Source organism: Uloborus diversus, chromosome 1 (assembly GCF_026930045.1).
Source record: "Uloborus diversus isolate 005 chromosome 1, Udiv.v.3.1, whole genome shotgun sequence".
NCBI lineage: Eukaryota > Metazoa > Arthropoda > Arachnida > Araneae > Uloboridae > Uloborus > Uloborus diversus.
The window spans coordinates 238,030,482-238,049,420 of record NC_072731.1 but is presented as its reverse complement, the minus strand read 5'-3'; the positions used below and the strand labels follow the sequence as shown (position 1 = coordinate 238,049,420).

The 18,939-nt window shown below is 32.5% G+C and overlaps 1 protein-coding gene across 1 annotated transcript in view; it reads right to left on the bottom strand.

Annotated features, from left to right (window-relative positions):
* Positions 1-18,939, bottom strand: part of LOC129234209 (orexin receptor type 2-like) — a 53,215-nt gene that overhangs the window by 10,672 nt on the left and 23,604 nt on the right. Inside the window, exons 2-3 of the mRNA XM_054868132.1 lie at positions 4,852-5,245; positions 2,525-2,681 (exon numbers count right to left, since the gene is read on the bottom strand). Of these exons, the coding sequence (XP_054724107.1) occupies positions 2,525-2,681; positions 4,852-5,245 (551 nt within the window). The remainder of the gene's footprint in view (positions 1-2,524; positions 2,682-4,851; positions 5,246-18,939) is intronic.

The window sequence follows — 18,939 nt, the reverse complement described above, 5'->3', positions numbered from 1 at the left end:
CCTCCGCCTACCACCACCAGGCTGTGAACCCTTGATTTAAATTAATATTGTTCTGACCCATTACTTTATCCTTCTGCGGTGAATTTCGAAAATGTACGCCATGAAAATTTTGTGGATCCTTAAACTGTTTAGGAATATTGTAAAAGAGTTCCACTACAGCATCTCATCATTATATCGCACCTCGTTATATCATTCATTCTAATAAATCGCGCTTTCCATCTGTCTCCAGACAAATTAAAGGTAGTAAAAGTTTAAATAAAGCTTTAAATTTGATTTTACTTAATAAGGATCATTCTATTTTTCCTTTTTTAGCAGGGTTGGCCGTATTGAACCCAATTGGGTTGTACCCAATGTTTTTTTTTTTTTTTGAAAAAAAACCATTTAAAAAAACCCATTATTTAGGCCACTTTTGGGTTTTTAAAAATTTTCTGAGAAGTTTTTTTTTACAAAATTAATTAATTTAAATACTTTCACAATTTAAACTTTTTTTTTTGTTCTTCACCACAGACAATGGACATAAAAAATGAATTTTGAACTTTAATAGTATTTCTTTTAACTCTTAATGGCATTAAAAAATACTCAAAGATTTTAAATAAATATATATATAACTTATTTCTTTAACTGGTCAATAAATAACTCAAATTATCTTGACTAAGTCCTGTCACGTCTGATTTTCTCAATATTTGTAGATTGTACAGAGGAAACTATTCTAGTTAAAAGGATTTCATGTGAATTTTTTTTTTCTGCAAACCAAAACGTCCCAAATCTCGAATAAACTAGGTATATTTTTTAGAAATTAACAATTATTACAAACGGTCGGACAGAAAACAGAATAGGATGTACAGTATATTCATTATCTTGCGAAAAAGTTTAATATTTCTTACTCTGTACACATAAATAGAAAAACAGGCAACATAAAACTCAAAGAAATGTCTTGATTAAGCTGGAATTTAGTAAAAAGGGATTTAAACTACTTGAGGTTCTACAGTAGTTTTGCATAACAAAATGAAATACAATAAAGTAAAATTCAGGAAAAAAATGTAGTAATTAAAAACGAGCAGATTTTACCACTCGAGGAGTAACTTTGCCTTAATTGTTGATAATCATGGAAACTAAAAAATCTGAAACTTCACCATTCTTGGGTTTTGTCATCTTTTATACTTTTCTTCAGAAAACTCAGAATTTTCCACTCCAAGACAATTTTTGTGCTTTGTCCATATACTTACCCTACAATATGCTATAAGTACCCACATGTTCCCTAAAAAAGACCCAAAAAAAAAAAAAAACACATTTCTTTAAAAAACGCAGTTTTAGTTGTTTTTTTTAAAAAAACCCTGGACCATGGGCTTTTTAAAAAAAAACCTGGGTTTTTGCCAACCCTGCTTTTTAGCCATTAAATAAATAAAAAAAGATGTACAGTGAAACCTGTCTATAACAATAAACCTGTCTACAACGATATTTTCCTTGTCCTAGGAAAATGTCAGCATAAATAATCAAACTGTTTATAACGATAACCTGTCTATAACAATATTTTTTTTTATTTCCAACAGTATCGTTGTGTAGACAGGTTTTACTGTATTCAATTTTTCTGAATTTGTTGCAGTAATTGTTTAGGTTCTTACTTCACCAAAAAACAATTGAAGTATTTTTAATTTTTCATTAGGTAAGATAATTTTATTTTGCTGTTTTCATCCAGAAACTTTTTCCTTAAAAGGAATTAACTAAATTTATTGTTGAAGCACACATCATTAACTTGATTGTCAATTGAGTCTTTAATGAGCTTAGGGGCCATTCATTAATTACGTAAGGGTCCCGAGGGGGAGGGGAGGTTGGAAAAATCTCTTCGTACTCTTACTAGGGTGGAGGGGGGGGGGATGTCAAACTCATTCTTACGTAATATTTTCCAAGTCGATATTTTACATTAGAAATCGAGCGGTCAAAAAAAAGACATTTGGCAGAGATTATGTTCCATTTGCGTCTGGAAGGTTAGAAACGTGTTAGGATAAGATGTTTTTCATTTGTTTTACGAAGAACGAATAGTGTAAAATATAATAAAAGAGTCGCACTGTGTATGGCGTGTTTTTTTTTTAAATTAATATTGCATTAAAACAAAAATAATGTCGGAAAAACGTTCAGTACTATATTTTAACTTTTCAGTATATATTTCTTTACGCAAAAGATTTAATTTAATAATGTGAATTTAATAACAATTCCAGTGATTTAACGATTCCAAGATTTGTTATTTTATCATTTTGAAAAACGAAATGGAATCTTACGTAAGAATGAGGGGGGGGGGGGTTGAAAAATCTTACGTACCCTTACATGGGGGAGGGTGGTCAAAAATTGCCAAAATCATCCTTACTTTATTAATGAATGGCCCCTTAATTATATTGCGTTTTTGGTCACATCACGCTTTTTCTTTGTCTTCCGACAAACGTTAACTAGGGGCTACGGTATTTTTGTTTTTTAATAAGTATGTTAATTGCTAGTGAAATGGCGTATTGGTCTTTAAAAATTCACTTACCGCAAAACATTGATCAGATGAACAGGAAGATAGCAAAGTGTGAACATGACGACAACAGCCATTAACATTTTACTGGCCTTTCTTCGAGATCTTATCTGGCCTTCGCAGCTTGTGTTGTTCGCACGAACAGCTCCTTGCCTTGGACCCAATTTATTACCTGTAATAGTAGTTTGAATAGTTAAGAGGTGCGAAGGCGACACATCTTTATGGATTTTATTTTCAGTCTCGGTAGATAATGTTTTTAGTAACTTAAATCACATTCAAGAAGTTTTGAAGAAATAAACACATTGGTGGAATTTGTTACGGTTAGGATGACGTTGTTTATTATTTCTGTGTAGCTATTCAAATAATTGTGAATAGTTTTGCATCGTTTACCAGTATTTAACTCATGGGGTATAAAATGCTGTTTATCATCTCAGATAGGATTTTATTATAGTTTTATGGTAAGAATTCTATTCAAGCGGAATAGTCAATGATGTAAGGTAAACGCTGGAAGTGATACAATTTTGAATAGGAAGATTATCAAAGCAACCTTCTAACACGAAAGAGGCCATATGCTGTCAAAAAATTTATGTTTAAACATTGAATTAGCTTTTAGACATTATGTGTAATACACATGGGCGCCCAAACGCAAAATGTTAAGCGGGGGGGGGGGGGTTCAGATATTTTCCCCATTGAAACCTATTTCAGTACAGATTAGAGCTATTAAAATTTTACATTTTTAATAACATATTCATTAATGGCTCGAGAAGAAATGTTTTTACATTTTTGCAAAGAAAAAAGCACTAAAAGCAATGAAGTTCTAATTTCTAGGGGGGTTGGGGCTTAAGCCCCCCTTTCCTCCCTATGTAGGTGCCCATGGTAATATAAGTTATTTTTCAAGAGAAACCACTTAGGGATGTGCTACTTTTAAATTCTATAAAATTGCTAGATGTCCTAATTGAATATCAAATAAATACTTGTTAAACACAGATGTTCATGTCCACCAAAGATTTTAAAGAAGGTTATAAAAGTCAAGAACTCAAGAAAAAATATATTTTGAAAAAGAGAAAAGGTTTCTATTGTCCGTTTTTCACGAGAAGGCACTTCGCCACTCCCTCTTGAACGCAGAGTTCCATTTTAAGCGGGGGTGATCGATACGCAATCCACGCTCTTCTAACAGAGACAAGCAGACAACCTTAACTTGGGCGTGCATTTTAATGCGCAAAAAAGTCTTAGTGTCCTTTGTATCACTTGCTTCACTTGTCTGTTGTCATTTTAGTTATTCTTGCATTTTAAAAACCGCTGCTTTCACAACAAAATGCTATGATCCGAATATACCTACTGCCGAAAGCAGCGAAATAGAATCATCGGATACCACGTGACAAGGGAGGAGTCAAGTGCCTTCTTGTGAAAAACGGACAATATCAACAAGCTTTCTGAAAGAAAATTTCCCTTTTTTTTGCAACGGTACAAAAGCGATCTTTCATACTACACATGACGAAAAGTAGAAGCTAAAAATGTAAAATGTCAAGTAAATATTAAAAAAAAACAAAAAAAAAAACGATGTGCCTTATGAAGAGTGTATTGGCTCCTCCCACTCCCATACGACCCATGTCAACAAATTTCATCATTTTTTTAAAATGATGTAAATATCTTTTTAACGCACCAGAACTCTCGAAAAAATGAGTGACCTGAGAACTAGCACGTTTCAGAATTTTTCCCTCACCACCTATTTCCTTTCAACAATGCTTTAAAAGTATTTTTAGTTGAAAATATTTCATTTTCTATTTATTCTCAACATCACAACATGTTATACAAAATAACAATACTTACAAAAAAATAAAAGATTTAATGAAACAAAGTAAAACAAAGTTTTTTTCTTAATTGGTGCGAGTATTTTGCTCATGGCGCGCGTTCTAGAGGGTTAAAAATCTCGAAAAAAAGAAAACCAAGAACGACACGAAGTTTTTAACGATTAGGTATCTGATAGTTTCTGAAAAAATATTGGAATAAAAACATAATTGTTACTATATGCCTCACTCTATCTTATATGACTGGCAGCAATTACTTATGATTAGGATTATATCCCTCCCTATGGATTGAAAACTGTTTGATAAAAAAATGCCACGCTAAATTAAACTTGTATTTGAATTCTGATGTTCAATCATGTAGTAAACAAGGTTAAAAAATCATCCTCTCCCCCCCCCCCAAAAAAGGAACCCCGTTGTCAAAGTTCTCATTTAAATTTCCCATAACTCTTGGCCAATTATATCAAACATGATTTAAAAGTAAAAGTAATTTTTACATTAGATGTCTGTTGACTTATTAAGCGAAATGCTACTTACAAATCCTCGATGGGATGTGATTACTCTCGGAGGACCCCGGGATGTTTTTATTCCACAGAACTCGAGTGATTTGGTAGTACGTGAAAGCCATCAGGGTCAGAGGGGCCACGTACAGTACCATGATGAGAAAGAGCTGGTATATCCTGGTACTCCCCTCGCTCCAAGTGTGAGTACAATCCGTCAGGTACAGGGTGTCCACCGGGAGGGGGTGTTTCCTGGTGTCCAGAACGATGGCTTCCGGGAGGGCGATGGACATGGAGATGAGCCAGATGAGCAAGATGGAGGTCTTGGCACGTGCTGCTGTGCTCTTGAACTTGAGAGGTTGGCAGATGGCGTACCAGCGGTCCACGGAAATGAATGTGAGGGTGAGAACAGAAACGCTCACGGAGACATTCTGGAAAAGGAAACATCAGTGATTTCTCAGCAAGTGCTTCAAGAATTTTCTCTTATTCTCTTTGTATTGTCACAAAAAGTCGCTGGTTGGGTTATTTAGGGTATGGACCAGAATCTGATCTACGAAGTTAATTGTATGAGGAAAAGCCTCTCCCTTCGCTATAAAGCAATAAAGTACCGTTCCATAGTTGGAGACTAAGGCAGAATTGGAAGCATATACCGAATAGCAAAATAGCTCATAGGGTCTAAGATCCGACTTCGGTTAAACTACCCTCATCGAGTTTCCGAATTGGGGAAAAAAATCTTATTATTCAATCAGACGTGACAAAATCGCAAGAAAGTGCCAAATCAAAATATTTTTCGAGCGAGATTTCTTTTAAAAGTGCACGATTCTCGCGGTCTCACGCTCTGGAATCCTGAATTATGTGATAGGTAATATAGTAAAATCAAAAGCACAAAATGTCAACCATGTTCAATATCAAACTGAAATCTTGGCAAGTATGCGCAAATTATGTCTTGTAAGTTAGCGGAGCAATGTTCAGGCAAATAAATAAATGAATAAATAAAATAGGATGAAAATAAAATGAATAAATAAAATAACAATAATAACGCATTCTATTCATAAGTAGCTTTTTTAAAAATGTATGATAAATCCTTAATGTCATCCAATTAACTCCAGCCGTCAGATGTTCAAATTAAAATTAGCAGGGTATTTGTATTTAAAAATTTTGGAAAACCAATAACAATAAACAAAGAAAGAAAAAAAGCTCGTGAGGAAAATTAATGGAAAAATTTACAAGAAGTAATGTATTATTATGAGCAGGAGCGAGGAAACTCGATACAAATGTTCGCGTGAATCGATCGAAACGCAATCCATCACATTGATATCAACATATTCCCGGAACTGTATGAAGTTTGAATTTTCCAACAAGAGAAGAGATCATTCATCAAGATGATTTGTTGCACATTTAAATGCTTAGTATGGTGCATGTTATGTGCTTATAAATAAGATGGAAATGTGCACAAATTTAATATTGCATATCAGAGAGGACATATATAAATCTACCAAAGCAAAATGAGTCTTCTTATACATTAGAAGACGATGTTTGTTTCTTTCTTTTTACTTCCTTTTACAAAAAAGGAAGAATTGTATTCGCGAAAAAAATTTCACTCAAAAATCGGCCTTAATTTCCCTTTTGCTCGCTCCCGAATGAACATTGATTCTTTTTTTCAACCCGACCACACGTGGATACATGCCTAAGAACGTATGGACACCTGAAGAATCCATTTTGACGATCCCCGAGTTAATTACAACGAGTTTTCTCGTGACGTCTGCATGTACGTAAGTATGTGCGTATGTGTGTATGTATCTCGCATAACTCAAGAACGGTGTTTCCTAGAAAGTTGAAATTTGGTACGTAGACTCCTAGTGGGGTCTAGGTGTGCACCTCCCTTTTTGGTTGTATTTGGATGCTCCAAAGGGAGTCTTTTGCCACTTTTTTGGGAGAAAACATTGTCAATTTCGATGTGAACTCAAGTGGTGTTATGATTTGGTGGACACTTGGCGAGATATCGCCGACAAATTTGGCGATATTTTTAAAATCTTTATTTTATTTTATTTATTTATTTATTTTTTAAATCTGGTTTCAATTTGGCCACATTTAGAGAGTTAACCATTGAATCACATTAAAACTGCCAATATTGGGAAAATGTATCTGTATAAAACGTTTTCTCTGCTTCGGTTCGCAACAGACTTGGAATGAAAGTATTTAAAGTGCTTTTTTGCTCACTATTCGGCACTATTATCTTTAAATTGGAGTAAAAGGAAGTCATGTGATGCACACATCAGCTCGTTTTATGCCCGAAGCCCAGGAGAACCCATAGCGCTTAGTTTTGAAATTTGGTACAAAATTTGAACATACAATGGGGTTCTGCACCTCGAAGTCTTTTATACTTCCTTTTACAAAAAAGGAAGTATTGTATTAGCGAAAAAATTTTCACTCAAAAATCGACCTTAATTTCCATTTTGCTCACCCCCGAATGAATGTGGAGTTTTTTTTTCAACTCGACCACACGTGGAAAAGTGTCTAAAAACGTACAGACGCGCGAAATATCCATTTTGACGATTCCCGAGTTAGTTACAACGAGTTTTCTCGTGACGTCTGTATGTACGTATGTATGTATGTGCGGATGTGCGTATGTATGTCGCATAACTCAAGAACGGTATGTCCTAGAAAGTTTAAATTTGGTACGTAGACTCCTAGTAGGGTCTAGTTGTGCACCCTCCTATTGGTTGCACTCGGGTGTTTCTTAGGGGGTCTTTTGCCCGTTTTTGGGGGGAAATCATTGTTAATTTCGATGTAAACTCAAGTGGCGTTCTAATAATATCCTTAAAAAAAGTTTGATCCACAGTTTCTTGTTAGATTTTTTCTTATGACGAATTACATAATACCGAATTCCACCAGTCCAAAATATTAGCTTTGGAATAACAACTCATGTTTTAAAACATAGTTTCTCAACCTTTCAAGCTATACACCTCTTTTAAACACTGACCTGAGATCACGCCCCTTCCCCTATGTGTGGTAAATATAAATACGAAGCAAAAAAAAAAAAAAAAAACACTGTAGCTGATATGGATTACTGAAGCTGGTTATTAAGTGAAAAATCAAAATAAGTTCACACACGAAATTTAACATTACTAAACAAACGTTATGTTGAACATCGTATTATTAGAACATAATTTTTAACATCGTATTTATAAATTCCAAGAAGCAAAGAAATAGGTCTCCTACACACGGGGCGGTTAGTTGAATCAACCTTTCGAAAAATTTGCCATCAACTAGTTGACTCGTTTTTCGTTGTTTTCGCACGAGGCAATTTAGTTGAATCATTTTTTTTTCTAAAAAGTCGAATTAATTCGAGCAGCTGCTCCACCAACGCTGTTAAAGCTGAACCGAGTTGACTCAAATAGTTTAATCGTGTGTAGAGCGAACGCTTAGCAGTGTCCCGATGCGTTGAATCAACTGAAAAGTTGATTCAACTCATCGGGATGAAAATGGTAGCGGCACATGTGCCTGATGTGTCGACTGTCGTATGAAGGATGCCGGGAGAATCCTTCACTTTTTTATCTGCACATAGGGAGGAATGGGACAATTTGAACAGAAATATTTATTACAAATTATTTTCTACAGATCCAAAATTGAAAATTTCAGCACAACAAATTAAGACATTTTAACATGTTTAAAATTGATGTAATTATTGCAATAATAGTTTTAAGAAACAACTAAAACAACACCGACAACTGTCCCAATTTTCCCTTACACAAGGATGGGCATTTGAAAGGTGAAATACACGCATAACGTTCAAAAATATTATGTACTATGTTAAAAAAACAAATATGTATTGAAGTTTAGATTATATTCATAACATCTGTTTCATCTAGCATTATACTTTAATAATATGTTCCCATCAAATGAGATCCTCGGATACTAATTATTTTCGTTAGGGCAAATTTACAGTGTTGCCTCTTTTATTAAAAATTAGTATAATCAAGCATAATTATTCAGCCTCAGTTATTAAAGGGAGGGACGAAACCTCCCTGAGCCATACTGTACTCACTCCTCATTTACGCGATTTTTCAATAAAATGGCTTATTACTAGAAGCATGCTATATTTTAGGCTTCACATAACAGCTACTTTATAAAAGATAAATCATTAATGTATAAAACGTTAAAAGCAATTATGTCAACGTTACTGAATGAGATTGAAAACTTATATCGGAAAAGAAGTAAGGGAATGTGGAGCAAAGTGAAATAGTTAAGATAATTTACCATTTACAAAATGAACAAATTGGAAATTCGGTTTGAAAATTACAGAAAATAAAGAATGTGTAATTTTGATTGAAAATTGCATTAAGTATTGCTTTTCTTTTTCGGCAGTCAATTTGTGCCTTCAGAGAATTGTGGAAAACTTTACTTTGCTCTAGACTTGCGGCAAAGTAAAAAGTAAAGTACTTTAAAATGAATGATTTTTATTTGATTATTTAAGATATTTTTTTCAAAAGAATGAATAAATAAACGAACGAATGAATATATGAATAAATTAACTAACTGTAAGGGAAAAAATGTAGTGACATACGCAAAAAGCATTTAATATTCATAGAATATGCGAATATAAATTACCTTTAATACGAAATAAATAAATATTTTTATGCTTCTAAGTATTAGAAAGAAAAACAACAAATCATACACACATTTGCAAAACATTTTTGTTTCGTTGTTCCAAAGAACCCCCGACTTTTCGAGGACGGAAGTTGTGAACTTATGGATGTAATGTCCTGCATCTGCAATGTTTTGTAAGTTTGGTTTGAACGTTGTTTTTATTGTTACTATTGTCTTTAATACGTTTCTAAATTTATATTTCTATAGTTGATACCAACTCTTTTTCTCTTCGATTATTTCCTCCCATGATCAAGTATTCTGGTAATGCGTCGCTAATCTCGTTTATCTGTTGTTTCTCGGACAATTCTTTGGCTTTATTGGATTTATGTCCAAGTCATCGTTTCAAAAGCTTTTCGTTTTATCATTAATACGATTATTGTGTTAAGGATGGAAAACGTACTTCCACTGCGTTTTATTTTTTCCAGCTCAGCCTTCTATTTCTTTTTAGCGAAAATTTGCAATTGAATTTCTCTGTTAGGACCGAAGCAGATTTTTTAAAAATTTAAAGGACATTCATCCTGCGTTTACATAGATAAAAATATACTGACTTGAGCACTAAAGCTCATTTTGAGTAAAATTTTGCAGACTTGCAAAACAATTTATTCCGAAAAGTAAACACTCACCAGCTCTACCGTAGTTGGGAAAAAATATTTGGGGATAGCTTCTATTTATAGAGTAGATGTAATGGTCGACAAACTTTTGTTTAGTCAAAAAAAAGAAAGAAAAATTAATTTGAATTTTGACATCTTGAATTCAAATTATGTTTTTCGCAATCACGAGTGTGTATGTAGGCGTGTGTGTTTGTTTGTTTGTAGGGGGTATGTGTATGTGTGTGTAGGCACATGTGTTTGTGTCTGTGTGTAGGCATAAGTGCGTGGGTAGTTGTGTGTACCTGTGTGTGTATGTTTGTGTGTGTGTGTGTGTATGTGTGGGTGTCTGTATGTATGCGTGTGTGTATGTGTATGTAAGTGTATGTGTGCGTGTGTAGTTGTGTATGTATGCGCGTGTGTGTAGGACATGGGTGCAACCTGGAGACGGCCTTCGCTATAGGAGCAGCATCGTGAAGAGCCGGTCGACGGTGATGCTGCAGAGGGTGGCGGTGGGAAAATAAAATGATAGGACGCCAAAAACAGTCAAGTGATAACAATAAGCAATCGTGATTGCTCAAAAAAAAAAAAAAAGTTATTAAAAGAAAGAGGCGATCTAAGACGAATTCATAGGGTCTGGTGGGGAAAAGTGGTCAATGAGGTAAAGTGGTCATAAATCAAATGAAGAGCTAGATATTAGAAATAAATGAAAGAGTGAGCGTATTTTTTTTATTTTAGATTTTAATAATAGGGTTGTTTCCATCAGCCAAAAGTACTACTTTTAACTGAAGTTGATATAATAAGCAAAAAAATATAACATAGAGCGAGAAAAACTTTTGTTTTCAAATCGCTTAATTTTAATTAATTTTATAAAATATCCGATTTTTCAAATAAGGCCTGACCTTTATGACGTCATACGTGATGAACGTTGGCGTGCTACTCCACTGACGCGCCGAATGCTTACGCTTGCTGTGTACCGCGTTTCCAGATTATGATAATTAAGAAGCAAATAAAATATTGCTCTCTGCGCTTGCTATCAACCATATCGTAACCAGTACATGTGAGTAAAGATGCGAATTATATATTGGGTTCTGTGAGTGGCATTTCATCATTTGTGACGTCATCGGCAGAAGCGTAAACAATGAAAGAGCACCGATTAAAATATTTTTTTATAAAATATTAAACTTAGTCAAATTATTTAAACAATGGTCAGATCCTATGTTTTTAAGCATGATCACTCAGAAAAAAATACTTTTAAAATTTCGGAAAAGACCCCGTTAAGAATTATATTCTGAACTCAAAATTTTATTGCTGGCAGTATTTTATTTAGTGGAAAAAATTCGTTGTGTGTGCACATGAAATATTTTTAAATCTGAGCACCTCTTTTAACTTCTTTGTAAAATTTTGTTTATTGAAATTTTTAGCAGATTGGTTGTTCAGGCAGCTTCCCGGATGTCTCAAAAACACTTCTGCATAAACAGCTAAGCTGGATTCCTTTTATATAACATTTTAGATTAACTTAAGTAAGATGGGGTAAAATGGTCATAAGTTAAGCCTTATCATACAGGGATATCCTTCATCTAAAATCATTGAATTTTCACTTATAAGGCAGATATCAGTTACATATTAAGTTTACTAAACATTTACTGTTTTTAAGGTAAACTGAATTAAATACAACTGAGTTTAAATGTGATATAGCATAACGATTGAATAAAAGCAGGACTGTAACCCTGTAATATTTGAAAAAGAATCATAGAATATTTTCGGCAACCACACCTTTCAATTTATTCTAATAGAATAATTTATACCACTCCACTTCCTCTCTTCAAAAAAATCATCTGTTAAGTATCGGTAAAAAGTAGAAACATAGAACTAGAAGTATTTCGTAATAATTTAAATAAATCGCTAAAGCTTGATCATTTTTCCCTCTTCTGTTTTTTAATTAAATAATATTTTTTCAGAACTCTATTTGGGTGTGATATTTTCTTATTATGTAATTTAGGTATTTTAAATATTATTCAGACTATATCTTTAAAAAATTCTTAAAGAAATAAAACATTGTTAATTATCACACCTTTCCTGATCATATTGATGAAATCCAGGAGAGAAATATGATTAAATTTCTTGAAGAACCAACTTTTGGCCATAGTTGACCATCAAAAATTCGTAATTTTTTAAAACTAAAGTCATTTTTAAGAACTAGCACTGAGCATTAAAAAATTCCGGTTACTTATGACGGTTTTAAATCAATTTTTTAAACTATGAGCCCTCCCCAAGCAATTAACACACATGAAAAAGAAAATGCCATTAAGCTATTTAAATAAATTCTTTTCTTCCGAAAATTCGGTGCAGTGTGTTCTTTATTATCGTAATCTTTACTAATAATAAAGCTGAAAGTCTCTCTGTCTGTCAGGATCTCTGTGACGCGCATAGCGCCTAAACCGTTCGGCCGATTTGCATGGCATTTGGCACAAAGTTAGTTTGTAGCATGGGGGTGTGCACCTCGAAGCGATTTTAAGAAAATTCGATGTGGTTCTTTTTCTATTCCAATTTTAAGAACAAAATTATCATAAGATGGACGAGTAAATTTCGAAATTATCATGACGTGGAACCGTAACATGGGCACAAGTCAATTGGCGAGAATATTCACCATACATTATTTGTATACCAAAACAAAATACAGGCGAACCAAAAGACCTTTTAATTTTCTATTACGGGCAAAGCCGTGTGGGTACCACACACTAGTGTAATATAAAATAACGACAATTCATTTATTTATTTATTTTTTTTTTTGAAGTTTTAAAAGAAATTCTTGTAGGGGAGACCGGGGCAAGATGACGAGCCGGGCAAGATGACGAATGTCTTAATTTTTCCGTTTCCCACTAGGAAACAGCATCAACTGAATACTACTGGCTCTCCTATCGGCTGTTCGTTCAGCAATAGGTTAAAGACGCTGAAATTGTCATATTTGTGTTAGTTCTGAAGCTCTGATTGTTTACCACTGCTACGTTATAACTTTCATGTATGTGTAAATAAGCTCTGCTAAAGATACAGGAATTATCGATTGTTTCTCTTTAGTATTTATAAGTAACTTAGATTATATACTGCCCATTACTATGAACAAACGTTAATTAATTGCCTTTCTTTATGGCAAAGAAGACGAATCCTTTCAAACAGGCAGTCCGGGGCAAGATGAAGGGCCCAAACATGGGGTAAGATGACAATACTTCTTCTTACAAGTCCTGCTTGTAAAAAAGAAGAATATTGTGACCCTCCAGCAGAAGAATGGTTCTAGTGCTGCAATGCCAAGAGACTTGGCGTGAAGAATGTTCCAATTATGAAAATGGCATTTTATTTGTGACTATTGTAAGCTGCACAATTAAACATTCCAACATTACTTTGCAATTCATTACGCTTAATTTGATGCTTTGTTAGATGTAAAAACACAGTAAAAATCTGTTAAACTATGTAATGTATTCAAAAAATAAATTGTGTTCAACCTTTTTCAGTGTTGTCATCTTGCCCCGAGGCCAAAGTCATCTTGCCCCAGGACTGGGGCAAGATGACGATTTGTTAAGGTTATGAAAAAATAAAAATATCCTTCATTTAGTTCATTTGAAAAATTAAATGGTACTATATTCACTACTACAAAGGACCACTCTAACAGCTCATGTAAAGGAAATTTTATTACCCTTTAAAAATAAATTAATAAATAACTAAAATTGTTAGCATAGTCATCTTGCCCCGGTCTCCCCTATTTTTTATTTACCGACGTTGAAAACCTGTATTTTATGAACACTTTACCCCACCAGATCCTATTGAATTTGCATTATTTTTGCAGTAAAATCCAAATATTTCGGGTACGGAATCACCCTCCCCCCGCGTTCCCCCCGAGAACAGCACTGCTCACCCATCATTATAAAATCACCATTCTTCCTGTAAATAATCGTGAATCAAGTATAGTCGAGCCCGCTTAATGGAATAACCAATTTGCCCCAAAAATTATTCTTATATGCGGGATATACTATCATCCGGGATCAAAATAAAAAAATTACATTGGTTTGATACACTAAAAATTGAATACATTAAGCGGGATTCTTTTAACCGATATTATAATAAGCAGGCTCGACTGTAATAATATTGAAAGCTAAAACTAAAATAAAAGTTTTAAACCAATAGAAGCTGCGTCGTCCGGCTTTGCACGGTCGACCTCAAAAGTAAAAGTTATGTCATATTCAATAATCAGGCTTGATTTAAAAACACATTTTAAATCCCACTGATTACAGGAAAAGCCTCAAAATAAAACCCATAATTCTATTTTTTCATATTCGAGAAAAAAAATGGCAACAGATCTTTCTTCTTAATGATTTTCTTCATGCTAAAAATTTTAATAAAGCAGTGTTCGGAAGGTTGAGATGAAGCACTGAGTAATAAAAGCCTTCGGAAAATAGTGATTTTATGTCGAAATCTAAGTGTCATAATTAATAATTTTTAATTGACATCTCCGCTAAGTATTATGGGAGGATTATGTTAAATACCCAAACTTAAAGACGGGAAGATTACAAATCCAGCGATACCTGGTTGATGGTCAGTTCACTATCGTTCGGGAGAAGTAACTTGGACATAGATACATAGGTACATACGCTCAGTTTTTAATTATGTAAAATATTTTCAATTTTAATCAACGTCCTTTCCGTTATCGTAAGCAATATATAATTGCTTGAGACAAAATAGAAACAAAATAATTTGACTTCCAATTCCTTAAGAATGTCTAAAAGACAGTAAGACTTCAGGATTTACTACTTTCATTTAAGTACTCGTAAGGTTTTACGCGTGAAAGAAAAAAAGGTCTTTTAACAGAGTAGTGACTCCATCAATAAAGATTCATTATTTGGTAATTATAATCTTCCATTACAGTAATCAAGGTAAAGTGAAAAATAGCTGTCCTAGAAAACTTCCTGCTAGATAAACGTAATGATTGGTTTTTTGACGAGCTGAAATTAGTCGAAATCTTTTTACTAACGATGATTGCAAAGGCTATTTTAAAGAAGTCTTTGATATTTTGTGGATGAATAATGAAGTTATCCATTGGAAATTTCATGATTTTGAAAGAAAAAAGCATTATTTGTCACTTTAAATAGAATTCCTCTTATTTATGTTTTTTCGGGGGGGGGGGGGAAACACACACACACACACACACACAATGAAACATTAGGAAAACCACTAACATGTAGCTAGAAGGAAACTTTGAAACTTATTTATTTCCGTACACACTTAACTTTATTTGTGTAAATCAACATTGGAAAGTAGATTTTTAAGAGTTAAAATATTTTTTCGTCATTTTTTAGATTAATGATGAAGCTGCCAATTAAATATTTAATGATTTAGGAATGAAAAAAAAAAGAAGTTTTAATAACCTTTTAACTTTGTTATTATTGTTTTTCTGTTTCTGGTTTTTAAAGGTGAAACAAATATAATAAAAATACTATAAAAACTAGTGACTAAACATAAAAACTAGTTTATTTATGATATTTGCAAATGAAACTTTCAAGAGCTAAATTATTTAAAAGAGTGCTTAAAAATTTTTAGATACACAATAAAGTTATTAATTGAACATTTAATGCATTAAAATGAAAAAACAACCCCTGTCTCTTTTAGCTTTCTTATTATAATTTTTGTTTCTTCGGATTTTCCAATGAACAAACACAAAAATAATAAAAACACTATAAAAGCCAGTGATGTCTAGATAGTGGAAGAGTTTAAATCTTGTTTATTTGGGTGTGTAAAGTTTTGTTAATCATCTTTCGTGAAATGCCCAGGAAGACACCGTGTCCCATCTATTTTTGACACATACGAGCTAAGGATGGGCAACCTCTAATTTGGAAAAGTTTGTAACGCGTTTGTATATACTATTTGTAAATGCATTAAAAAAAAAAAGTGATTTGAAGAGAAAGCCTAATTGCATTTTCGGGCAATTATATGAAAAAGTAAATAATGCATAAATCAATTCCTTAATCTCATAAACAAACGTTTAAACATATAACAATAATAATGATTATAATAATTTTAGTAGTAATTGTAGTAGCAATAATGATAATGATAATAATAGTAGTAATAATAATCGTAATAGCAATAGTAAAAATTATTGTAATAATGATAAAAAATAGTAATTATAATAATAGTGGTACTAATAATAGTAGTACTGATAATAATAACAGCAAAAATAATAATAGTAATAATTATAAGAAAAATGATTGTTATAATAATAACGATAGTAATAATGATAATAATAATATTAGTAGTAATGATAATAATAATGATAATAATGATAGGAAAATAATAATAATCACAACAAAAATATTAATAATAGCAATAATACTAATAATAATAATAGTAACAAAGATAATAATAACATTAGTTGTATGCTAGTAATAATAGTAATAATGATAATATTAGCATTAATTTTATGCTAATAACTATGGTAATAATAATAATAATGATAATTATAATAATAGTAATAAAGATGATAATAACAACAATAATAATAATATTAATAATGATAATAGTAATAATAATTATTATTATAATAATAGTAATAATAATAGTAATGCCGTTAGAGTAGATATAGTTATAATGATAATAACATTTATAATAATAGTAATAATGATAGTAATAATAAAAGTAGTAATGATAATAATAATAGTAAAAAACAAAATGGGAAAGCAAAGCATTTTCAGTTCTTACCTCGAACTTTTTACTGGAGTAATGAAAACTGAAAACTTTTCTGAAAAAATTTCAAATTACTAATTTTTCTGAAAAATAAGTACGAAAGCTCGATTTACTGCATGAAATCAGAATTCCAGATAGTTGACTCAAAGGTTTAACTCATTAAATAACTGAGTTTTTTTCCAGTCGAAAATTTCTGAATTTAATGTGACATAAAATTTTTTATGGCAAAAGTCGAGTGGTAACTAAAGTTTAACACGACTGTGGAATCTGTCGAGGGCTAAAGTTTTATGTCTGTTTTGAACTTGGAACTTCATGCATTTGAAAGTTTTCGAGATTCTATTTTTAAGTGAGCTAATAAATATCATTTTTTATAAAGTTTATGCATAAATAAATGATTAAATAAAAGACGTTTAATATAAATTATATATAAGAGAAATGTAACTACAATCACGTTTAAGAAAAGTAATAAATATTGAAAAAGTTTCTTTCTTTCGTTCACAATAACTTGCAATAAAGCAAATCTTTGTCTGGCAAAGATTTGCTTTAACAAAGCAAATTTTTGTTATCAATGTCCATTAAAGTGTCACTCTTATAAAAATATACACAATGAAAAAGTCTAAATCGGCAAATCGACCTCCACTTACATCCAACCAAACAAACTTATAAATAGTATTGTAGTATTGGAGAGCACGTGTACGGATGGCATAAGAGCTATTTTTCATGTGTGGAATTTGCAAAATAAAAAATAAAGAGTACCGTAGGGGGGAGGGGGGGGGGCGCTCTCCTCAAAACTTTTCATTTTTTTTTTGTAAAAATAATCCAAATGTAGTGTAAATTGGTTTCATACCTCCTTTTCAACTGGTGAGTTCGTCTAACCTCCAAGGTGAAATTCCCCACATATTTTTTTCCCTACTACAGCACTGCTTACATATCGTCACCTCAGAGCATCAGTAAGATATCTTAGTGTTATTTCTGGGATTAGATATTTTACTGCTGCTTTGAGGCGGCGATATGTGTTTACATAAACTTTATTTTAAATATTTTACAGACCGTTATGAATGTTCATTGAAATTTTCTGCGCAATTAAAAAGAAAACCCTGTGTAATGTCCGCACAGAAAGTTTTTCCAGTAAATAACCTATTGGTGTTTGTAAATTTGAATATGATCCCGCATGTGTCTAATTTTGTGAAATATGTTTTTGTTGCTCATTAGGGTGGTTCAAAAAATTCTTTTTTCAGCTAGAGTCCAGGACACCTCCTTTTTTTTTACACTTACTAATAGCATTGTGCTGTAAAAGTTTTAGCTTCTTACTCAAATTTTAAGAGGGTGCTCAATGACCCCTTAATTTAACATTAGCCGTAGCATAGAAAATGCCAGACATTTGGAAACATTTAATTTCCGCAGCTGTTTTTTAGTAAATAATTATGTGGTTGCAATGTATATGCATTTTACTAGTGTATATTATAATATGTAGCATTGTTTTTGCAGTTCCATGCATTTTTTAACCCACCTCCCCATACTTATGAAGTTTGGGGGAGGGGGTTGAGCACCCTCTTTCAGTTGAAACAGGAAGCTAAAATTCTTCCAGTATATTACTATCCACAAGTCTAAAAATATTGAGGGGTGTCCTGTTATCTAGAAGGAACTTTTTTTTACATATATTTTTGAACCTAGTGCATTCCTCTTGAAGTATCCACTGCAAAAAAGACCAGACGACAAGATTCATAGAGTTTTAGATGCATTATCCTGTGAAAAATGAAAATACCTTTGTGCAGAAAAGTAAAGGAAAATATAATAAGTAAGTGGCGCGCGCACAAATTTGCAGAGAACAGCAGCAAGATTTTATACGTAAATTTTTTCTTGGTTTCATTTGGACAGCAAAATTTATTTTGACGGGATGTTTTGGGAAATTTATTGCTCAGCCTTTTCTTTCTTGAAGGGAATCATGTAAAAAATTTTAAATCTCAGTTTTATTTCGCTTTGTTAATTTTCTATTTTCACTATTTTTGCTGTCTACTGTTCATTCTCGTTTCTGTGTCGGATGACTTAACATTCAAAAGCTCTTTTTTCTGCATTGAAAATGCTGTACCTTGAAACCCTGAAACACGTATCTGCAGTTCTCTGTAAGTTTATGCGATTTAACGTCAAAACATTTTCTT